This window comes from Artibeus jamaicensis, unplaced genomic scaffold, assembly GCF_021234435.1.
Source record: "Artibeus jamaicensis isolate MK-2021 breed Jamaican fruit bat unplaced genomic scaffold, CSHL_Jam_final contig_548, whole genome shotgun sequence".
Taxonomy (NCBI): domain Eukaryota; kingdom Metazoa; phylum Chordata; class Mammalia; order Chiroptera; family Phyllostomidae; genus Artibeus; species Artibeus jamaicensis.
In genome coordinates this window covers 18184135-18209636 of record NW_026521883.1, presented here as the reverse complement: position 1 = coordinate 18209636, position 25502 = coordinate 18184135, and the positions used below count along the sequence as shown (strand labels likewise).

Genomic DNA, 25502 nt, shown 5'->3' with positions numbered 1-25502 from the left:
ATAAGGGGAGTGAAATTGAATAACCATTAATTAAAATACAATGTATGTGTTTTACCAGGTAAAAATTAATCACATACTGTAGAATTTTAAAATAAGTGAGGGGTATCTAAAAATAATATAGAACCATGCTCATGTTCATCATTTAAATGATTAAACTAACAAGAATTGAGCAAGAAGCAAATCCAACTTAGGGAAAAGAAAATTACCTGTGCTTTTTTCGTTAATAGCTTTTTGGTGTGACAACTGGATTTTAAAGAGCACAGCAGAAACTATCCATGCAGATCTTTCCTTTTCTTAAGTTTTTCTATATCCCTGAAGTTCCCTCACTTTGAAAAGTTTGTAAAATTATAAGATCATATGAACATTTATATAGTTTCACCGAAGTAGAGATTCATATTCACTAGATGGAGTTGCAGAAGACTACTGTGTTGAAGAGGGGGGGAATGTGTTCATACTTGTGTGTTTGCATGCATATGTGTATATACACATATATGTAAAAGTGTCTACCAAGACATTATGTTGAAGTTTTAAAAATTATACAGTAAGACTTATATGCCTCTTTTCAGTGATCCAGTGTTAACTGTTGGACTTAATTTGGTTGAAGATGAGGTTGAACTCTTTTATTGTATTTTTTCTCTGGTATCAGGAAAAAAAGGCAGATATTGACCTATACTCTCCAACCATACTGCCATTGAGTAATTTTGATGTGTACTGCGCTAAAAATCTTTTAGACTAACCAACAGGAGTTCCTAAACTTTTCTGTGCCATGAACCTTTTCAACAGTTTGGGGAAACCAATGAGCCCTTTTTCATAGTATTGGGTTAAAACACTGCTAATAAAATATGTATGATCATAAAGGATATCAATTATATTGAAATATAATCATCCAAATACTTTAACCAACTTACATGCTTTTTTACTGATGTGCTAAGTAACAAGAACTAGCGGTGTGCCAAAAAGTTTATGGCAGCAAAAATATAATTCTTGGAGATACTGGTGACAACTGTAGTGGGATGTGGAAATATCTGTGATGTGGATCGATGACAACATCACAGGTATTGCCAATGCTGCTGTGAAGTGTTCCTTACATTCCAAATGGACAGAAATGCTTAATTTCACTTAGGGTTCACAAACCCTTAACAGGGGACTTGTGGATGGTGGATCCAGTAAAAGGAAATGGCTTTCTACATCTGTCATTACACATTCCAGGGTATTATATTTTTAATGAAAATATGAACTAGTAAGTAGATAACACTTACAAAAGACTACTACAATATAAGAATAAATATAACCATGTCTCTGTATAGATTAATATATAAAAAGAGAAAACACTGAAAGTATAATGTATTGTACCAATTTGTTAATAAGGAATATCAACAAATGTTGAAATTCTATTGCTTTTAAAAACGTTTTTTAAATTTTTTATTGTAGTTCAGTTCCAGTTGTCCCCATCCCCCCCACTGCTCTCTCCTGTTCTGCCTACACCCCCTCTCCCACACCGAGTCCTCCTTCCACCCCCCTGTCCTTGTCCATGGCTCCTCTGGTCACCGTCAGTTTGTTCTTTATTTCCATGTCCCTGGTTCTATTCTGCTTGCTTGTTTGTTTTGTTGATTAAGTTCCACTTATAGGTGAGATCATATGGTATTTAAAAATGTTTTCATTACAGTATCTGTATTTTATTTTTATTGAGGTAAAATTTACATAATGTGCAACAAACCATTTCAAAGGGTACAATTCAGTGGCATTTACTGTGTCCAAAATGTTGTGCAACAGACAACTTCTTGGTTTCAAACCTTGATCACCCGATGAACAGCCTGTACCCATTAAGTAATCACTCCCCATTCTCCCCTCCCCCATCTCCTGATGACCACTAACCTGTTTCTATCTCTCTGAATTTGGATATTTTATATGAAAGGAATCATACAGTATGTGACTTTTTGTGTCTGGCTTCTTCCGCTTAGTATACTGTATTCAAGGTTCATCCAGGTTGTAGCATGTGTCAGTACTTCATTCCTTTTTAGGGTGAGATAATACTTCATTATATATAAATACCACAACTTATCACTCATTCATTGATAAACATTTGGGTTGTTTCCACCTTTGGGGTATTACAAATAATGATATTATGAATATACAGGTTTCTGTGTGGATATATGTTGTCATTTCTCTGGATCTATGCCTAGAAGTGGAATTGTTGGTTCATGAAGTAACCTCAGGTTTAACTTTTGAAGAAATGTAGGACTGTGTTTTATAGTGACTACACACCATTTTATATTTTCACCAGCAATAAAACAGTTTGTATTTCTCTACATCCTCTGCAAAACTTGTTTTCCTTCTTTTCTTATGATCGTCATAGTGAATTTGAAGTGGTATCACACTGTGATTTTGATTTGCATATTTCTGTTGGCTATTAACATTGATAATCTTTTTGTTTGCTTGTTGGCTATTTGCATATCTTCTTTGAGTAAATATCTATGCAAATCCTTTGCCTTTTTAAAATTGGGTTGTTTTTTGTTGTGTTGCAGGAGCTCTTTATATTCTGAATATTAACTCTTATTGGATATGTGATTTGCAAATAACTTCCCCTGTTCTGAACAATGTCTTTTCATATTGGTGATAATGTCCTTTGATGCACTAAAGTTAACGTCCTTTGATGCCCATATATCTATTTTTCTTTTGTTGCTCTGGTTTCTTTTTTATTACAGCAACCCTATGGCATGTACATGTATAATACATGTACGTATTTTAATTAATAAAAACAAAGCCTGTATGCTCACATACAGTAACTTCTTACATCTTTTCTTCAAACATTGTGTTAAGCATCTTATCATCACTATGAGAAAACTAAACTTATCAATTTACTAATTTGCAAGGAATGTACATTTTAACACTGGCAGAATCTTCTGTCTCTAAATATTAAATAATGACATCAGTTTGATATATTAGGAGTGAATAATGAGTCATATTGAATGATTTGTGCTTGCAGAAGGTATTCCTTTTATTTTTAATTAAATTCAACAATATTTGTTTATTTCTTCCCGTGTGTCAGGTGCTGTGCTAGCTTCAGGGACATAATTCCCGTCCTCATGGTATTTTTAGGCTAACCAGAAGCACAGATATTAACTCTGAAGTTATAAGAATAGGAGGGGATGTACCTTATGCCATGGGAGCAAGTAAAAATCCCTCCTACACTAACTTCCCCCATTGCCATCTGCCTGCCTGCCAAGAACTCAAAATACTCATTACTACATTTGGGCATTTTTTAGCACATTCCCCACTCCAGGTTCCTATATGTTGTCCTATAGGTTTTTTCAAGTTGTTCCAGAGTTACATATTTTCCCTGATTATATTGAAAACTCTTTAGGGAGGAAGGCCATATGTGATAATTCTGGTATCCTTCACATTTCAGCAGAATAAAAAATAAATTTTGAGGTCAACTAGAAGGGAGAAAAAGATGGTAAAATTTTAAGTACAAAGTGGTATGGTAATATATGAAGAATTCATAATAAAGTAGTAGTTAACATTTATTCAGTGCTAACTACCATTAGGAAATGGTAAGTAACTTCCGAGGAGTTAAAAGCTGCCTGGGGTGACCTGGACTGGAAAGTGTGGAACAAGAGTTGAGACCCAGGAGTCTGAACCCCGGGGCTCAGGGTCATAAGCCCAATGTATACTAATTCCTACTCAGAACATAAACTTTGACAGCTGTGCAAATACTTATTAGCTAAATTACAGATAAAGTTCACACGAGTGTGTCCATATGAGTGTGCCCTCATACTTGTACACACAAGATACTACATGAGTCAAAACCCCAAAGTATAGTGTCTCTGTGATAATGAGGGCCAAGAGGAAGAAGGAAAGATTTAAAACTTAGGCAGTAAACTAAAAATATATGTTGAGTAATAACGTAATAACTATTATAACAAAGAAGAAAAGGTCTTAGAAAAGGTGATTTAGGAGAGCTCCCACTCTGTGCTTTTAGTGTATTCTGTTTTTTTCTTTTCTGAAAAGAATCATCCCCAGAGAATTCCATCTATAATTTAGCACAAAGTAATGTGGCTTTGAGAAAGATGACATACTGAAGAGACTATGAACTGCCAGACGCTTCACACCCAAAACCTACCTTGTACATGCACAGAATGAAAGTCATACCCTGGTGATGCTGACAAGGCAGTTAACACAACACAGTTTCACCCCCCATACGTACAAAGCAGTGACCTTGATCAGAAAACCAGGAAAAACCACCCCTCAGAATAAGACAGTGGGTATCTGGTGGAATTTTTACATTTTTTAATTTTATACACTACATACTATAAAAGAAGGAGACCAAGTAAAAGTTGTGGGCTGGAAAATTACTTGTTCGTGTAGTGACAGAGCGTGGCAAAGTGAGAGTTTAACCACATGGCTCCACGCTATTGGGAAGAGACTAACTAACTGCATATTTCTGATACACTGTGTCCTGCATATATCTCTGTCCCTTACCCTAAACAATTAGGGCAAATGATATATAGGGTAGAAGATTAAACAATGGATATTTTCTAAAAATATGGCTATTAGCTATTGACAAACCTCAAATTATCTTTCTAAATGTTCTAATTTTTGTAGTTGTCTTTTTAATACTGTGTACTTTTAAACCACAGAAGAACAAATGTTTCATTTATATGGCATCATAGTACCTTGAATAATTTTCTAACTGCTAGTAATTTTACTGAGAAAAATAAAGAGAGTGAAAATTTAACCCCTGTGATGAAAATAACCTCAAAATGTATTATCTTCTTTCTTACTTCCTCAATTCATATGCATAGGCTTGGCTCCAGGGCCTGCATGTAAGAGGATTGTTTGGAAATTCAAAATGTGCTCTCCCACGAAAACCAGATCATAAGCAGAAGCAGGGCCCTCAGGCCAGGCTACAGGAGTAAAGCTTCCTGCTCAGTCACACAGCTCACATTACCTGAGCAAGAGCAGGAAGAAATGGACAAAAATAGACTCACATTTACCCTAGGTTCTACCTCCTCACTAGCCAAAGACTTCAGTGCCCTTGAACTCCAGGCCCCAAGCTGCTTCTGAGATTTCCTTAGGTCTGGAATACACTGTGGGTTTAAATACGACTATTTAAGTCAGAAATGCCTGCAAAGGATAAAGCCCAGCTCTCAGCAGGCGTCGTGGGAAGTGGACTGGAAGCCCCATAGCCTGTGTGGGCACATCTAAGAGCTTCCTGAACAGGGGAAACCATTTCCGCCTTTTCCTGGTGACCGTCTTCCCAGCAGCACAGGAAGGACAGTCCTGAGCAGCGATTCACAATTCTGCCTCTCCTCCCTTCCCATCAGCTGTCGTTTCTGCTATCAGAGTGCCTGCCACTAACAGTCTCCCCACTTGTAATTTGCTGTTTCCACTCTGTCATCTGAGAAATCAGATGACCAGAGCCGTTAGAACTCTGTGGAAATGGAGAGCCAAGCTCTGAGAGATAGACAGAGATCATCTCCTTCGGGAGAGCCAGTAGCAGGTCTCCTGGCAGCCTTTTCTTTTCTTCTCGGAGTTTTTTTTAACCAATTCCATGCCTGACAGTCTCAAAAAGCTGACCTCCAGCTGCAAGAGCTGCTCCCGTTGTGTGGCACAGTAGAGAACATACCAGGACCAACAGCTGGTAACCTTCAGGCTCAAACAATCTCTCTCTGTTCCACTTCCTCACAAGCAAAATGAATATAATCATATAGTCAATGAAGTATAATCAGTCAAAAACTGTAAACTGCTTTTGAATAACTTATTATGAAACCAGTAATCTTTAAAAAGAACTATTATTGGTCTTAGGGTTCTACAAACTATGACTACAGGCCAAATCCAGCCTGCCGCCTGCTTTCAGAAAAAAAGATTTAATAGAACACAGCCTCACTCACTTTGAGGATTGTCTGTGGCTTTTCCTGTGCTTCCAGGGCAGTTGTCCGTAGTTGCACCAGAGATCACGTGGCCCACAAAGCTGAAAATATTTACTATCTAGCCCTTGACAAAAAAAGTTTTTCTGACCTGTCTGATTAAGAGGTATTTTATGTTCAAGCAAGTCACCTTTCATTTTTTGCACAGAAACATCCAGCTGCTTTATACGGTGTATTTCGCCCTGGCTGGTGTAGCTCAGTGGATTGAGTGTGGGCCTGTGAACCACACGATCGTGGTTCAATTCCCAGTCAGAGCACATACCTGGGTTGCAGGCCAGTTCCCAGCAGGGGACACACAAAAGGCAACCATACATTGATATTTCTCTCCTCTCCTTCCCTTCTCTTCCCCTCTAAATATAAATAAATAAAAATTTAAAAAATATGGTGTATTTCACAACACAGACCATAAACTTAACAGAAGGCCTTCAATAATAATAGTTATATTAATAATACACAAGAAATCATTACAAAAGTTTTCTACTATGTAAATCCATTACTGTGAACAGAAAAGTCCTCAGAATTATTTAAATCTAATTCCTAAAAGAATGATGAGCTCAGAGCTGAGATTTATTTCTGGTGTGTATTTTAGGAAAAAAAATCAGTATTACATTACCCCTATTGTGTCTCACAGCAACGAGGGCGACAAAGCTGCCCTGAGTTGCCGGTGCCAAACATACTGTGGGATCTCAAAGATTAATCAAAATGACATCTCCAATTATTTCCCTTCCTAATCAGGCCTAACCATCATGGGACATCCTGCAAATCAATAAGCAGAACTAGATGCCCTCATCCCTCCCAACCTGGCAGAGCTGCATTTTTAGAACCAGGAGGTGAAGGCCCTCGCTATGACATTAATGCTCCCCTACTTTGGGCGTTTACCTCTTCCATGAGATGACGTGCCCATCTACGATCCTGGCCCTCCCCTGGCATGCACCTGACCATGCCACCGGTCACAGAAAGAAACACCTCTTGTGATTTCAGTATAAAACGTGTATGGGGGTAAATGGCTCTAGAATATACTTGGACATTCTGCCAAAGAATCTCAGAATTAAGCAGGAATGGGCTGTTATAAAGTGCTTGTGAAAAACCAAAGTCTTATATCCCATTCTCAACACCTAGAAAAAGGTGGCACAGGATCTGGCCCTTATGCCCCCGCCCCCTCCCTCAACCTTCCGCCAAGGCAGGTGCTTTGGGCACAGTTGAGAATTACTCACTTTTGACTCCAAGCCTGTCTCCCTGCCTTTTCTCTCTAGGCCCATTTCCCTGAATCCTTATCCACTGACACCTCCTATTTCTCTCTCTATGAGCTCTGGAGTTGCACTAGTGCTGAAAGATCTGATAAATGCCTTAGTGTCAATTTATTCCTCCTTCACGTATCTAGAAGAGGTAGAGTGCGGAAGAAATGAAGCAAAGCGTAAGTCTGTTTATACATGGAACCAAGTTGGAAACTTTTGGCAGAGCTGAAAGGCAAACATGCAGAAAAAAATTGTCCAGAGTAGAAAATACACAGACTTATACCTGAGGAAGTGAAATACACTGTGAACTTCAGAAACTCCAGGGGAGACTTGGAGGAGAAAGCTAAGAACATACCTACCCTTGAGCAGCCTTGATTTAAGAGCCACTATGACTGGCCAATGTTAAGATGAACTCATCTGTACTCCAGCTACTGAGGCCCAAGAACATGTGGCTTATTTAGTTAGTTCGTTCGTTCATGCATTCACTCATGTGCCAGGCACATCAGTGAACAAACAGATTCTACGCCTTCATAGACCACTTTTCAAACTAACTGTTTTGGTCTTTGCTGTTTTTTTCCCCTAATTTTATTAAACTATAAATGGAAAAGCTTCCTGATTATGGATCTTTCCACCCAAGGAAGAGGATGAAATAGAAATCATGTACAATAAACATGACAAAACTATCTTAGCTAGCTGAAATCCAGCTTGGGAATGAAACATAAATCATCAAATTTTAACCAAAATTGGAATTTTAGAGTTGACAGGGAGCCAAAACCAAACTAATACCAGACACAAGACTAAAAGCAATAACATAAACTTATTTAAAAGGAATGAGGTTAGGTTGCCAGCCACCTCCGAGGAGAGCTGCGGGGCTCGGACGAGACCATCCATGAGAGGACACTTTGGAAAGGTGACGAGGCCCATGGCAGATGTATAGGCATTGATGCAATTATTCATAACATTTTTACAAATCATGAGCTCCATCTTAAGTTGGATTATTGTTGTTCATAAACAGCCTCACTGTCTCATTTGGAACAAAGATTCTGTAAGTTAATATGGTATACTAATTAACTAACATATTAAATAATGCACAATAAACATGTGCACAGTGCATGTTATTTAATATACCCATTCTAAAACAAACTTTTTAATAGAAAACAATACAAATAACCAACTGCAGGAGACTCCTTAGCTATAGTATGATGTGTCCGTAATGACCACTGTGCTGGTTATTGTCCATTTGACCACTTCCTCCACCCTTTCCTTGTCCTTGGTGTCCTACTCCATGCCCCTGGCTGTTGCCTAGAATTCAGCACCCTTTTCCTCTGCCTTCTAGTTGAACTCAGCTCATAAAGGCAACTGCAGAAGGAGAGAGAAGAGAATTTCTTCCAACTCTCCATCTCAGTGCATCTCTGGTGGCAGCTATTGCCCTTCCATTACTTCGGGGAGTGACCATTCCTCCCCTCACTTCAGCTCACACTGGGTTCCAGTAATACTATTTGCTCCTCTTGCCACTTTAGCCCTAGAGGTGGCAAGACTGCCAGGGTCTGTGTGATGCGGGCTTCACTCTCCATTCCTTGTCTTTTCCCTAATCTCTACCCATACCGGATAATAGTCCTTTCATTAAAGTCTCTTCCTTTGACCCTCCTGCATTGAATTCAGTTTCCTGCTAGGACCATGACTGAAACACAATACAGATATCTTTTTACTGACATAGAAAGATGTCGATAGAAAGATGATTCATATATTAATAGCAATTACCTTTAGGCAATGAGATATAATTTTGGGTTTTTTAAATGTTTCTCTGTATCTTTCAAATGTTCTATAATATTTCATTATGTGTTTGGGGAGTATAAAAAGAAATAATAAAATTAAAATACAATGTGGTAATAAATATGGCCTCAAGAAGTACCAGTGGTTTGGCTTTCCTCCTTTACTGCCCACCCCTTCAAAACAAAAGTTTTTTAAAAAGCTGTGTAGCCTTAAAAGTACCATAATGGTGCAACAGGACCACAAACACATGTGAGTGCCTGAGTATCTCTGTATTCCTGCTGAATTCTATTTTCTAGGAAGAATGTTGATTAGCAAGTATTCACAATTAAAAACCATGCAACTGCACATATTTATAAGTGTATGTGTTTTATAGACTCAGATTTCACAAGCAGTCAAGTTTGCCACATTCATTGATGATAATGACAATAATAAAAGTAATAATATTTAACTATTACTAAGGGCTTAGCAGCACCTATAGGCACTGTTGTAAGTATTGCAGGTATTAGTCCATTTAATCCTAAAAGGAAGGCAATACTATTAGTCCCATTACACAGATGAGGAAATTGACAGGTGGAAAAGCCCAGCAATTTGCCCAAGGTCCTATAGCCCATCTGTTATCAGGACCCGTAGGCAAGCCCAGCGTTTAGAGCTCATTTTACCCATTATACTTAACTGTTGCTCAGGCTGATAGATTACTTAAGAATTCTAAAACTCTCCTAATTCTGTGTATATCATGAACAGGGCCTTCAAATCGGTTGCACATTTACAAATCAGAGCTATAAGTTCCTCATCAAACAAATGGAAAATAAGACCTTTTCCTCTTATCCTAGAGATGACGACAATCTAATGGGAAACAAGCATGAAGTCCTGTCAAAGCTATAAAGCAAAGTACACTTGTAAGGCAGAGTATGTTGTACCTGCTATTCACTGGTACATTAGCCATCATCATTAACACACAGAAGTCAAATGTAAAGAAAGTAGCAAATATTTTGGTGAAGTATGGCTCTAAACTATGATATAGTAAACTATCCAGTCTGTTAATAACACCCAACATAAAACCACCACTGATTAATCAATAAAAGTCATGCAATGGTTTCAGAGAAATGTACTCTCCAGCACACTTCCCTGACAACATTCATTAATTACCTCGCCTGATTTGATACATTCCCAGCATCTGCCTGAACTGTGTTACTCTCACGTTATATAACAAAACTTTCTTAAAAACTTCGAGGTCCAAACTACGCATTTGCTACGACATCAAAAGTTCAATCGAGCCACTCAATTTTTCAGTTTCCCTGGCTCAACTTATTGGAGTTTTGTAATTAATTATATTCCATTTTTACTGGTCATCAATTAACTCGAAATGTTGCTGAGATGGTGAATATGCTGAAGAAGGCAGAATTTAATGATAATTTGAAACTAGGAGGACACTAAATTTCTCTCTTGTTAATAATTAAAGGAGATAACTTATGTTTTTATTTATAGCTTCCAGATATATCTGGCTCACTCCTGTGCACTGCCCTGTCAGCTAATCGTCGGCTGGTCAGGATCTGACGTGGGCTTTTCTGTCTTATTTTCCGTATCAGCCCTCAACTGAAGCCATTGAATGCAGCCCAACCAAGAGTTGAAGCAAGCGAGGTCATCACAGCATATTCTCTGGAATTCTCCACCTAGCCAACTGTTTTGATACATAGATATATAAAGGATAAAAAAGGGTAAATTTTCAACTTACCTGTTTCAGTCTCCCAGATGTAAACAGAGTCATCTGCACATCCAACTATTAAAAAGTTCTCAACAGGGTGCCATTTTATGATCCTCACGGGAAAAAGGTGCTTCCGGGCACAAAAGAGAAACCTCTTCTCCTCGAGGTGAAGGAGAGCCACAGAATGGTCACCGCACACACAGAAAATTACCTGATTACTTCTGAGCTGTGGAAAAGACGAACAGTATTCTTTGTAAGTAAATAGTTGAATGCTTTCTTCAAAATTAAATCAGATCATTTCCCCCTACTAATATAAAATGGTTATTAAATCCTCATTTATAAAGTGGAATTTCTACTTTCTACAGCACTTCTCCCCACAGCACTCTAGAGAGGAGCTTTCAACACCGATGAGATTCCAAACCCAGCAACCCATCAGGAAGGTCAAGAGATTCAAGTGAAAAGGAGAATCCCAGGCCAGACTTACTTATAAGATAAATGATGGACTTAACCATCACTCAGCAAAGTCAGGCAGTGAAGCAGACATTGGAAATAATGCAGCATAAAATAAACCCAAGAGCTAATTTGTTGCCACAAAAAGAAGCTATTTGTAGGCACAAGCTTAGGCCCAAGGGTATCATCAGCTGGTATTTTCCACTTAAAGCCTCAAAATGTGATTTGGTGCTGTTCCCAGAACTCTACAGATTCTAATCCAAACAGGAAACTCAGTGTAGACAAAATCTAAAAGAGGGAAGCATTAGATAGTTCCCAGTGAATGTTCAGGCTCAAAGACACAAGGACAAAGACTCAAAAGAAACTTTGAAAAAAACCAGCATGCAGTTACCTTGAACACAGTTTAGGACAAAGACCATTCATGCTGGGTGCTGCAGAGGCTAATCGGGGAAAGGTTTATAAGGCAGCTCTGTGCAACAGCTTGTACACACGGTGGAGTGGGGTATGGCAGGGGAGGAGGGGGGCACACAGTGGCTCTTCTACCCTCTCTTTCTGGTCTAATCACCTTGGTATATGGATACTCCCACTTTCACAAAGCAACTAGACAGTTTCAGCTGTTATGATTAAAGCATCAGTCGGGACCCCTTGAGAATCTCCCAGTGCCCATCATTAGCCATGTTCTGTGGGGCATTATGAAGCATGTTATTTTTCTTAATTATTTTTAAGTAGACTACAGAGATTCTGAAGAAAAAAATCACAAAATGGCGGGTGAGTAGATGGGGAAAGCCCGGACTTGTAGAACGGGGAAGATGGTACTGCCTTCTCAGTACTACCTCTTGGAGAAACTGCCCAACCCACAGTGTCTAGAATGGACAGCCCAATGTACCTCAGGGGACTTACAACACACATGTGAACACACATATAACACATGAACACAGACACTCTGCCCAGGAACAGGTATGCTAGACACCCACACGAGGCAAATCAGAATCTTTTTCATAGGTATTTAAGTTGTAAAAGTAAATGAAGTCATAGGGAGAAGGAAAAGACAAATCTCAGAAAAGCAGACTTTTGGGGTAGGGAGGCGAGAGAGTAATCTTGATTTCTATATTCAAGTTTAAGTTCCACTGGGTCCTTGCTGCAGTGTTTCATATTGGATGTGTGAAGAATGTCTCTCATGCCCTTTCAAAAGCCTCCCTTTTTGATCTGACTTGGTTTGAATAGGTCTTGTTCCTTAGAGTTAAATGACCTGTGACTGAGGCAGAAGTAAAAGGGATCAGGAGGGAAACTGACTTGCACCACCATCCTGCAGCCGAGAGGAAAAAAGATAAAGGAAGGCAACCTCAGGGATAAAGGTCATAGCAAGGTCTCCCAAATCAGCCCACGAGTGTTTATTTTTTTAAGTCAGTGAGATTTATTTCACTGATAATTAAGTTGTTTGTATTGCTGATACATTGTTTTATTTGGGTCTTCCTAAAAAACACAGGCAAGTTGTGTCTAAGCTTACTTTAGAGCTGTTTTTTTAAAACAATATTACTATGGTGAAATACTTTTAACAAACCAGTCAACTAACTTACAAACGTACAATAGTTGTTGTTACTATTCTAACACATGTATAAAATCTATGAAATTTAAGTTTACATAGCATAAGAAAAGAAAATTACATGTGAAAGTATTTCCTTTTGCCCAGCACAAAGGAGATGCTCATAAGTTTGTTAAAGCTTGCTACTTGTTAAATAAATAAAAGAACAAACAAAAATCTATTTAAGAAAAATAAAATGAACTATCATTTTTCAATTGTTGAAGGCAAAAGTTAATTTCTACCTAGGTGCCCATCAGTAAATGAATGGATCAAAAAATTGTGGTACATATACACAATGGAATTCTATGCTGCAGAGAGAAAGAAGGAGCTACTACCTTTTGCAACAACATGGATGGAACTGGAAAACATTATGCTGAGTGAAATAGGCCAGGTGCTGAAAGACAAATACCATATGATCTCACCTTTAACAGGAAGCTAAACAACAAAACAAACAAGCAAGCAGGAAAAAAAAAAAAAAAAGACACTGAAATAGAGAACAAGGGGATAGTGACCAGAGGGGAGAAGGAAGGGAAGTTAAGGGGAAAAGGGGGGAGGGATTTGGAGGAACAAATAGGAAGGACACAGGGACGAGAACTAAGGGGGGTGGAAATGGGAGGGAGGTGGGGAGCAAGGGGTGGGGGAGGCTGGGATGGGAAAAATAGACAAAAAACTGTACTTGAAAAATAACTAAATAAAATTTAATAAATTAATTAATTAACTAATTAAAAGTTAATTTCTAATTTGTAAACTTGTATATATTTGAATTATTTTAAAATCGAGTGTCACTACTTTTATAATTTTATTAAGAAAGAAAAGATAATTCCATTAAAAATTAAGATAGAACTAGGAGAAAAAAGAAAAGAATGTAAATACTTTAGGAGAATGTAAAGCCAAGAATTGACAAAACCTTTCCTCTAGAACCAAATTCTTTATATTAGCTGTAAAATAAAAAGCATATTAAAAGATTAGAGAGGAATGCATAAAATTATCTAGTTGTAATGTTAAATAACTTTTAAATTTATGTGATATTTTGCTCTTTTTCTTAACTTACTCTGATATTCTCTGGTGACATCAAAAGACTTGTTACTGGACCAGCTTCCAAAAGGAATTTATGCAAAATACTTCCAGTAAAGATATCCCACATGATGACACATGAGTCCTGGTCCCCAGACACCAGCCAACTTTGGTCTAATTTTGAAGAGAGACCATGTGGATAAAGTAATGAAATAACACTTTGGTGATGGCCTTTGAGAACTTTGTAAGGAATGGAATCTGAAAAACAACCAACACCAAATAGTGCAAAAGTTATTTTTGTTCAAGAGATAGTCTGAGACAGCATATACATTTTTAAGGTAAGAAAACTACAAAATCTAGGCCATTGGCTAACCAATTAGTAAACAACCCTTGGACAATCTCAAAGGCAAGAGCCAGCCAGATAGATCATGACTGACAAAGCACTAATGCTGGTTGATCAAAATGTACTAGTTCTTTTAAGGATGTAGGCAAGTTACCAATACTGGTGCCATGAAATAGCAAATGCTGTTCTGAAAGAACAAATGATTTTGAACATTTGCCTTTACAAAAAAAATCTTAGAACATTACTGCTGTATGTTAAATTAGCATGACCAAGATTATAAAAGAAAAGCAAAGTTTCAGAGAATATTTTTGCTTTCAAAGATATTAGAGATCACCTACTTCTGCCTTTTTGTTTTACAGGTAAAGTATTTGAGGCTCAGAGGGGTTAAGTGACTTGAATCCCTGTGAAAAGGCACAGCATAATGTTTAAGAGCATAGTGTATGCTGTTAAACAGATCTGGCTTTATTTCTCTGGGTCTATCACTCAATAGACTGTGTCACCATAGACAAGTTGCTTTGTCCCTCTAGGCCACAGGTACTGCCCCTGAAAACACTGAGATGATTACCACTTTTACTCCACAAAAGACTGTAGTTGTGTGAACTAAGTAAGATAAAGTCCATCATTTCTTTGTACTGGCACGTGGTAAGAAAGGGTGTTTTGTACCATAGTTGTGCTATAACTCAGGGCTATTGACACCCAGTTTCCACACTGTTTCTTCTTTCATTAACTGAGACTAAGAAAGTTGAAAGGACCACAGACCACAAACTCTCTCTACTCAAATTAAAAATGAGCCTCCAAAGTCATTATTACTTCTATGAAAGCATCACTAGTTACTTCTATTTCATAAGGTATACCCTCCATTTATATCCCCTGAGCAAACCAAGGTAAATAGTAATTCATATTCAAAGTTAGTGAAAATAAAATCTACAAGTCAAATGTAGGCCTCTGCTTGTTTTCTGGATAAGACAAACCAGCCTTGGTAAAAAATCCTAAGGTCTTAAGCTTTTGCACTGACTTTTAAGAGCAGCCATTGAGCTGTACAGCAGTATATGACCTCTCCTCCGTTCATTGCTATTCACCCTGCTATTCAGTCAGTCACTGAATCACAGGTTAGTAACACTTAGTAAGAGCCAAAGTATGCTGAGAACAATAGGAAGCAAGGTAAAGTGTTGGCTTTTTGTTTGTTTGTTTGTTTGTAATTGAGATTTGGTCTGTTAAGGACCTTGTAGTCAAGTAGATTCTGTACAATAGAAAATGGAATAAAAATTTATCTACAAATCTCCAAATCTCAATCACCTCCTACATTTTCCCTTCTTTTGCATAAGAAAATTTACTACATAAATTGCTATTGCAGTGCACAAAGATATATAAGAGCATATTTATATTTCATTAACAAAGAAATAAATATTAAACAGGAAGATGCCTTCTTCAACTGATTTGGCAAATATTAAAATGTTTAATAGCACAAAAAGTTGGCTAGGGTTTGGGAAGCAAGGCATTTGCATAGGCTGTTAGTAGAAACAGGAAAATCAAGGAAGAGGAGAAACATATTTCTCATTGTATAACCTTCTGTTTGATTTTTTAAAAAATGATATTTTCATTTTTTTACTTTAATGTTAAAACAAGTATAATTTATTAGTAAATGCCAGCAATTTTTAAGCTTCAGAAATATTCTTAGTATACCTTGTTAAAGTTGAAACTTAGATAAATCAAATAAATAGGGTTAAACAAAGTTCGATCACCTTTTAATAAAGAGCCGCCTTCTAGAAGTCCTGCTTTGGCAGCAGTCAAAGCCTGTGTGATGAAAATCGTCCCATCTTCACAGCCACATACTAGTTTATCAAGATTTGGAACATACTCTGATGAAGTGACTACCACAGCTCCAGCTCCGTCTTTAAACCCAGAGAAGTAATCAATAATACTTTGTGACATGATATGATGCTTATCAAAGTTATCTTGAAGGGTCCAGGTGGTAGTTATTGGTATCTCTGAAGTGAAGACAAACATAGATGAAAAAATGGTTTATATAGTCATCATAAATTTGGAAAATATCATCAAGGCACCATCCCTTGGGGATACCTAGAGACTTTTGCCATCCCTACAGTGGGCTGTAGGCAGGAAAGTTCTCCTATCATCTGCCATCCTCACTCACAAAGGAAACTTTATTGGTTCTCTGTCCTTCAAGGAGCCTTGAAAGAATCAATGTGTATTCATGTGTTCATTTTAGACTTAGGTCAACTGACAAGATCCGAGAAACTCTTGCAGTGATGTAAAATGTTAGACCACTCTCATGAGTTCTCTGCTTGCCTTGCCAATGTTAAGAAGGTAAATTGGGGTCTTTTATTGTCTGAGGTAAAATGGAAGAAATTTATTCTTTAAATGTCAAGGACAGGAATATCTCAAGATCATACCATAACCCCAGGCAACTGTCTATGGCTACCAAGCACACTGGTCACCATTTTATACGTAGCTGACCACCCAAGCACTTGAACTGGGCCTCAGGTCAGCTCAGGAAGTGAGAGAGGGTGGGCCTCCAGGAGCATGGAAGGCAAAGTAAAGCTAACCTACTTCTCTATGAAAAGGTCTCCTTGACCTTACAGTACACCTGCTACAGCGACTGTGAACACCGTGACCCCTACGGCTTAGACCAGCACCAGGAATGGTCATGAATATCTCTGGTTCTAATTATAAAGAAGGTTGACTAGACATTTAATTCTGCTACTGTAACAAGAACGGATATGAGAAAATCCTAGGGTCGCCAACCATCAAGCGGCTTCGCAGTGGGTATGGTATACTTTTTGAACTCTTAAGACTGGCTCGTAAGAGATTATACTTTTTTAACTCTTAAGACTGGCTTGTAAGAGATTTTTTCACATACTACACCAAGCACTAAGTCTATCTCTTGATCAATTTGTTATTAATCTAGGTGTAAATGAACCATTTTGAAAACATTTGGAACAAGGACACTAAAAGTGCTACCAGTGAAATTATCTACTAATGGAAACTTGAACTTATTATAAGGAACCCTGATCCTGCTGCGTCCCACACAAGGGTTCACAGAGGTGACACACTGATTTTGGAATAAGGAGAAATGAGTAAGATGGGGTTCCCCAATCTAGAACACATACTCTCAGAAGTTTGAATTTTTTCCACAACGTTTACTTTGATGATTTCAGTTTTTTATTCTAAGGAAAATTAAAATGAGCAAAAGCTAAATCATCTAATCATTCGAATTGCCAAATGTTTTAGTGCCCATGTTTACCACATTTTTCCATGTATGATGCACACTTTTTTGCCCGCATTTCTGAGGGAAAAATAAAGATGCATGTTATTCATGGGGAGTACCTGAAACACCTTGTATCTGTTCTTGTGTTTTGTAATTATTTGTTCCATAAAATGTCTTGTACCATATGTTCAATAATAAATGCAAAATTCCTCCATAATACAAAAAACAAGTATCTAATTATAGATAAATAAAAATGGAATTAAAAATTAAAACAAAAGATTTTCTTTCTGAAAGTTTGGGCCAAAAACATGGGTGTACATTATGCACAGCAAAATACAATATATCTGCGCTTGCTGTTCCAAGCAGCTGTGATAAACCCAACAGAGAAATTGGTTAAAAAATGGTACAGTATAGGGACATGGCAAAATAAAAAATTTGTATATGATGTGTCAGCCTACCCTATATTGCTATTGCTGCATTCATTTTACTTCAGTAAAACATCACTCATGTTAAATTAATGTTATTTTGTATTATATTGGTTGTGTTGTATAAGATCTATAAGCGATTTATGTTGGAATCTAATGCATAGTAGTACATGAGAAAACTTTTCTTTTTTGTAGCCCATGTGACTCAACTTAGAAGAACATGGAGTTAGTTATAAACGAGTTCTCAGGACACATGGGATTATCAGTGAAGACCATCTTACCTCTAGGAGAGCCATCAAACTTGGATACAGGAACATCAGGTATGTGCCACAGAGTAACTCTGCCTGAGACTTCTCCAGAGAAAAGTACCTTATAAAAAGGCTCTTTCCTTTCATTCATATAGCCCATCACAAAGGGAAGGCTCTGGTTTGAAACAAAAAAATTAGTTCTTATGAAGGAAAATATCTAAGTTTAAAATGTTAGTTACCGTTTTTAAGTGGAGAAACAAAACTTCATAGATGAACTAAATTGTTTCCATTTATCTCTCACTGTTTAAAACTTTTCAAGTTCTTATAATCTCTTATTCAAAAAAGGTTTGTATGAAAGAAAAAGAAATGTCATCCACCAGACTTCAGAGAGTTCATAAGGGTATCTAACATTCATCGAACATGTTCTGTATATGTATCATCTACACTGTCAGGGACTCTGCATATATTCAGTTAAATGATCTGCCTGACCAGCCCTGTGAAGTGAGTGATATCCCTCCACAGATGCATACACTGCCAGTGAAGGATGAGACTGATCCAAGGTGACACAGACTATGGCCGGTAGTGGTCCGGAGTCCAGAGCTCTGACTCAGGAACACTTGTCATAGAGCACTACTCTACTCTCAAGAGGACCTGATTTCTTTATGTTCCAATGGTCAGTTAAAACAGCAACAACTAATATCTGGATAGTACTTTTGTACAATTGATATAATACTTTCCATTTTCTGTTGACCATATTTCAGATTGAACATACTTGATTTCAAATTTCCTGAGTGTCCGCAAAGAAAAATTAAAATGAGTCCATGAATTGTTCAAATATGTATTATTGTATGTTATTAATATAAATAAATATACATCCTGTATTATAGAGTTATAGTTTATGTTAATGCTCTATGTTGAGAGAGACAGAGTTATAATTTTGTTGAGGCAGAGTGTGAATATCGGACACCAGTGCTCTGAAAGATGTGCTTTCGCTAGTGAATGAGGCTGGGCTCTCCCAGTGCCTGCGCACAGCAGAGATGCGGTCTTTGGGTAGATTGTATGTAGAGATTATGCACAAGTGATCAAAATGATTAAGTGACCAGAAAAACAAAACTACTTTTGATTTATAAATAAAAGGAACAATTCAAAGAAAGCCAACTGCTGGTGCTAGATTTAAAAATGTCTAAGAAAGTTTTATTGATATGATCACTTCATAAATCATATACATGTCTAACCACTATGCTGTACACCTGAAAGTAATATAATACTGAATGTCAACTGTAATTACAATTTTTAAATAAAAAACTAAGTATAAGCAAGTGACAGTTTCAAGTCAGAAAATACATGTTTGAAAGCCTAAACTTAAATATATTCGTGGAAAATTTTTATAATACACCTTTAGAGAATATTAAGGGCCAAAATACTGCTACATTTAATCCTCATAACAAAGCTATGAAATAAGTTAACAATATAATAATAATAATAATATTGTTATTATTCCTATTATGTAAATAAGGAGACTAAAATAGGAAGAAAATAAGAAACTAAGTCAAGACAATGCAAACAAGATACATGATCCTCTATAGTCCCCCAAAATGAGAGCTCTGCAGAAGAGAAAACAGTTCCTATGAAGTCAGTTCTCCAAACAAATTTAATTTTGTTTTGGTTTTTTAAGATTCAGATGGCAATTTGGGGTCTTAGAGATCTCACAGACATTGTCATTGTTGGTGTTAGAATCATGTTGACAAATGGTTTCTCAAACTCTCCCAGCCTTTAGGGACCTTAAAATTGACTAGTCCAACTCCTTCAAGGTTTTGATGAGAAATGAAGCTCCAGAGAGGCTGGCGTGTTTCCCAAGTTGGTGGCAGCACAGCTCTTCCCTCCAGCTCCCTGCGTTATCCCTACAGCCCATGATCCTCCTGCTACAGATGTCCCCTCTGCCCTCAGCTTCTGCCCTGCCAATTCTCACTTGCTCATACACACCCCTTGACATCTTGATCATCTCCTTGCCAGTAGTTCCCTCTTTAGTTCTGCAAGTCACCTAAAAACCTGCTCAGAATCTCTTACCATATGGATTCTCATTGTTCATCCTAAGAACTAGAACCCATCCTCCAAGATGTAATAAAATAGTCATTAAGAGTGAATTTTCTTGGGCTAACTACCTGGATTCAGATACTGGTTTTAGCACATAAACTCTATAAAAGGAGCTGATTGCTTGATTCAGACAATTTACTTTAACTTATTTATGTTTTATGGAGGCTGATAAAGGTACCTACTATGTGGGATTTTTGTCAGGACTTAGTTGATAAGGTAAGAACTTAGAATGGTGCCAGGCATTTGGTAAGAACTCAGTGATTACTAACAATTCTCATTATCCACTTTCAGAACAACTGAAAAACTCACTCCAAAGATCCATTACCAGACTCTCAGGCCAAACTGCCTGAGTTCCAATCCTGTGAATGAACCTCTCTGAACACGGTGAGAACTGATATAAATTAAGCAATATGTATGTTTGACAACAATGAGAACTATCATTATCGCTGTCAATACTCTTAGTTCGTGCACTCGCATTTCTTACTTGCAATCATTCGCTCATTTCTATCGCTGTTACCCACTATTACCCCACCTTAGCAATCAGTCTTACTCCTCAGCTAAGACCCTGGGGAGCCCAGGTCTTCATCTTCACAGCCAGGAGCCCTTTCACAGGCCTCATCAGCTATGGCTTGAAACTAGGAAGACCCTTGTAAAGCTACTGAAAGGAAGGGCTAGTCCCCATTCTTGCTACTACAACTCCATCTGCAGATATGTCCTCTGCATCACAAATGGTAACCCTGAGAGCATGTTACTATCACACCTTGAAATTTAATTCTATGATTATTACTCCAAAACAAACAAATAAACAGACAAACAAAAATCAGTCCACTCAGTACTGCATGTTTACACAGCACCCTTTCCTAAACTCACTAGGCCTACCAAACTCATCTTCCCACTCCACCAAAACACCTCCATTACCTTCCAACTGCAAAGAGTAACTAAGAAATCTAGTAATTAGTGAATGGCAGTGACATTTTGAATAATGAGAATAATATCTGGCTTTCTTTTCTTGGCTGAATAAAAGGCAAAGGGTCCAAGACTAGGTATAGCATCTTCTTTCAGTTTCAGGTTATTCCATTGGTATTGCTGGCTTCTAAGCACTTCCTACTTGTACAGTAAAGAAATGGAGGTAAATGGAATGGAAAAAGTACAATAAAATAAAATTTAAAAATAAATTGCTTGTGGATTACAAGAATAAAGTAAAATACAAAAATGACAGTGGTTGTCTAAATAAACATTAGTGAGAGAAGACCCATAAATCTTTATCTTCACATTTTGAAGCAAAGCAAGGTAGCTTCCCATAATATTGGTATTTTTAAGATATTACTCTCCTTTTTCTTCATAGTTTTGTATAGTGTTGATATTTGCAGTAGACTAGAAGTTCTTAAAGCACACTACTTATATTTAGCTTTCAGGGGAAAGTGTGCTTTATAAAAATGTGTTCTAGAGGTAAAGAGAAAAGGGAAAGTCCTTCCAAAATAACTAAAAATGCTGTTTTGAATAAACCACAATCCTGCTTTTGTGATCAACAGCAACATGAAGCTCTACTGCTGCCCACAGATGACTTCAGAAACATGGTTGAATAATTCTTAAGTGTGCCTATACCCCAGTGGCACCTGCAGTTCTAATTTTCAGCTGACAGCTTCTTAACTCTGCAACACAACCTCACAGGTATGTTACCAGAACAATCACTGAACTATGGGATTCCCAACAGCTATGCTGTCTACTGAAGGAAACCATCACTCAGTAAAAATTAACGTGCTTCCTTGGTTGGTACATCATTCAAAATTCCTTCATTCTCCACAAAATACCTTTTGGATAATTAACTGGTGACTAAGTCCAATAGGTTATACAAACACTTTGTTTAACACTGCTATAATAAAACAGCTGCTTAAGTTCTCAGGCTTCACAGAGTGCCAAAGACATGATCCATCCAAGTAAAAGCTCACAATTACATTCTCAATTTTCTTCCAGGAATCATAATTATATTTGTTTTAACAAGAAAATATATTCAGAAGAAGAGCTAAAAATTTGAAAATGATCTCAATATTAAAAAAATAAAGAAGACATAAACCATTTGATAAAGTTAAAAACCGGAGTACATACATCAGAATGTTAATGTTGTATCAAAGCATCAATCAAAAAGGTCACTGAAAATGTGTGTGTGTGTGTGTGTGTGTGTGTGTGTGTGTGTCTTTATGGAGAGATTAAATATGGCAAAATGTTGACAACCGGTGAATATAGGTAAAGGATATACATGAGTGATGATTGTACTAATCTTTCAACTTCTCAAGTATTTAAAAATACCTTCAATTAGAATAAGCAGATACACATAAAAATATTTACAGTGAATATCTATGGTGGTCAAGTTGAAATTTTAATGCCTCCTTTTTTAAGCATCTATAATTTTTCTATAATAAATAGGTACTATTTAATCTGACTTGAAAAAATAGATTTTTTATAAGACAGTTTTCTCTTTAGTAGCCATGAACTGTTAGTTTTGATTCTCTCATTAACGACTTGATGTCATTCTTCAATTCAATTTTTTCAGTCCCGACTCTGCTGCGGACAAAGCAGACCTTTGAGACACGGAGTGAAACAACACTGAGGCAGCCCCTCTTTTCTGGCATTACCTTACTTTCCTGCACAGAAGCAGAGCACAGTAAGTGAGGATACATGGTCTCTTTAAGCACTCTTCCATCAGCAGGGTGTATGCTTCTTGAAAGCCCACTGCGTGGCAAAAAATAAATAGTAAAGTTTAGAACTTTTGGTTTCTTTATTTGTTTTTTTTTTCCTTCCCACTTTCAAAAGCCCGATGCTACCATTCAACTTTCTAAACTCTAGTTAGAAATTGTTGGGTTAATAATTACAAGTGACTTTTTGAAAACCTAGCACCAGCTGTACAAGTTATACATGGTTAATCTCATTCCTTCATCCCCTGCTGTTTCATACAAAGGCAGAAGCCTACCAAGCTCAGAGTAAATCTTCTAGTGCCAAAGTTGTTTTGTTCTGGTTTTTGATCATGGGCGGCATGCAGGGATTTTTCCATAATAAACCTCCCAAAGTTCATTTCCAACCTGAATGTTTTGTATGCCGCTCCCATCTGAGCCCACCTGTTCAGCAGCTGATAGATGTAACTGTGACCATCTTCGGTCCAGATGATGATTCTGTGAGCAGCCAGCACCTCTCCACCAGCGAAGAGCTGCCCACTTCTACTGACCTCCATCCGCAGAAGGGAAAAATCACAATAATCATAAACCTAAAGCACAAAATAAATGATACACGTGAACAAAAGCTGCCGATCTAATTTGCCACTGAGATGGGAGATAAATTGTGCTCGCTGAGACTATTTAGATGGTAGTGTTAATGCAACAGCACATTAAGTATTAATGACAGCCCACACTGTACTCATGTATCAAGATATCTTACAAGTACTTATTTTTTTCTTATTTATCCTAAGGTAGGTTTTGGTTAGTTAACTGTTTGGCTAACATGTCCATTAAGCACAGAGACTAGAAATCCCCAAATCTCTGTACAATTTTATTCTGTCCACATGGATAGTCCAACTTTAACATTTGAAAATTTATTGCACAAAAAGTTTAAATAGTATAAATTCTTTGCTAGATCATATACTTAGTATTTTTTTTGTTTAAAATATATCAGTATGTAAGACAATATAATGTCATTAACTGAGCCAGGTATATGAAACATTAGAAGATGCTATCATGTGATGGTAACTTAACTTTTTTAGAAAGATCTTCTTGGAAACATCAGTGAGTATATTTACAAAACAGAAATGTGTATTTCCTAAAAGCAAGTGTTGTGACAAAGCAGAAAACAAATCTATAAATAAGACCAATTTATGTAGGTGAAAAGTATTAGTTTTCTTTTTAATTCAGGACAAGCATCAACTTTTGGAAATAATCTAGAGATAAATGCTAATTATAAATATGGTCATTATTAATAATATGAGCATTTCCTATTACAACTATAATCTCCTGAGAAGCAAAACAGCTAAATGTGAGGAGTGAAAAATTAACAAAAGTCAGTCATAAAAGCTAGGTCATCCATGCTCTGGTAATGATATTATATAGAGTTTGTGTCACATTTTAAATCATAGTCTCATAACTGTTGTACTAAAGAAGAAAAATTTAAAAATTACATTTGTATATCTCTGGTATTTATTAGGTTCTTTTACAATACCTTCCAACATTTAGAAAATACCACCAATAGAAGTCTCTCCGTGTATGTGCAAAATCGTATTGTCCGACAGTTCAGGGAGTCAAGAAATTTGGATTCCTTTTCATAGACATCTTGCTTTTCCTTCAAAAGGAACGAAAAACATTTTAATACTAGTTCCAGGTAATTTATATGTGACTATATCAGAAGAGTTGCTTCTCTGAACACCTGACCTAGATCACACCATTATTACAAAATGAAAAGTACCTGTTTCCTTTATAATTTTCTGAAGAAGTTAACTTTGCAAAAAACACCACTAGCAGGAAACCCACTTGGACTCAAGGATTCATTATGTAAATACAATCATTCAACAACCGTGGGAGGCTAGGCTGGGTGTTGAGAGTGTTGTTACTGACATTCAGACTTGGCAGAAAGACATACCAGAAAAAGAAAGAAAAAAAAAAAGAAAAGAAAAAACCCCTGCAGTCTCTTAATTGCTATAATAGAAAATATACAAAGCGCTTTGAAAAAGTAGAAGAGTGGTCATCACAGAATACTGTATTGCCAATCAGTTTCCGAAAATGCTGGGGGTGTGTTTCTTGAGTTCAGGATGCCAGTACAATTTCTGAGCTTCCTCAATCAAGATGTTCCTAAGGAGAGCCCAGAGCACAATGGGACAGCCAAAACGATTTGTTACCAGCACAAAAAATACTATGTTCTTTTGTCCATCACCTCAACTTGTAGCCTAAAGTCAGGCAGCAGGAGAATATACTAGACTCCCAGTGTATGTGACCTCCAGCTGTTCATAATCATCTCCCAGCCACTGCTCACACACCCAGAAAAAAGAGGGTCTTTTGCTGTAAGGGTCAAAAATATATCTATCTATGATTTTTATTGTTAATTAAAATGTAATCAGTATGTGTGGTGTAGATAAAAAGAGTTGTGTATGCATGGAGAAAAGGATGGAAGAACATAATCCAGCTGTTACCAGTGCCCACCCCTGGCACTTGGAGCAGGAAGAGGGATGGGGCAAGTACATGAGGGTAAAATGTATACATACTTGTCTATACTATTTTAACTTCTAAAATAAGCATGTACTACGCCTGTAAGTGTAAAAACCTTTTAATAAACATGGAGGATATAAAGGAATTTCACAAGCCAACCTGAATGCTGTTGATAGATGAAGAGAGGTCCCACACTTTAAGCTCACCAGCCACTGATACCACCAGGAGAGCATCTTCTGTAAAAACAGCAAAGGTTGCACATAAGCTGACCACTGCTGTACCCTTTTGATGTAAAGA

The 25502-nt window shown here is 37.2% G+C and overlaps 1 protein-coding gene and 1 long non-coding RNA gene across 2 annotated transcripts in view; one reads left to right on the top strand and one right to left on the bottom strand.

Annotated features, from left to right (window-relative positions):
- Positions 1-25502, bottom strand: part of WDR72 (WD repeat domain 72) — a 199119-nt gene that overhangs the window by 137174 nt on the left and 36443 nt on the right. Inside the window, exons 6-13 of the mRNA XM_053670098.1 lie at positions 25365-25441; positions 24226-24345; positions 23136-23281; positions 22656-22752; positions 17962-18103; positions 15772-16017; positions 13724-13944; positions 10671-10866 (exon numbers count right to left, since the gene is read on the bottom strand). Of these exons, the coding sequence (XP_053526073.1) occupies positions 10671-10866; positions 13724-13944; positions 15772-16017; positions 17962-18103; positions 22656-22752; positions 23136-23281; positions 24226-24345; positions 25365-25441 (1245 nt within the window). The remainder of the gene's footprint in view (positions 1-10670; positions 10867-13723; positions 13945-15771; positions 16018-17961; positions 18104-22655; positions 22753-23135; positions 23282-24225; positions 24346-25364; positions 25442-25502) is intronic.
- Positions 20319-22151, top strand: LOC128628140 (uncharacterized). Its single transcript, XR_008392470.1, has 3 exons — positions 20319-20406; positions 21555-21693; positions 21997-22151. It is a non-coding gene; the product is annotated as an uncharacterized LOC128628140 (long non-coding RNA).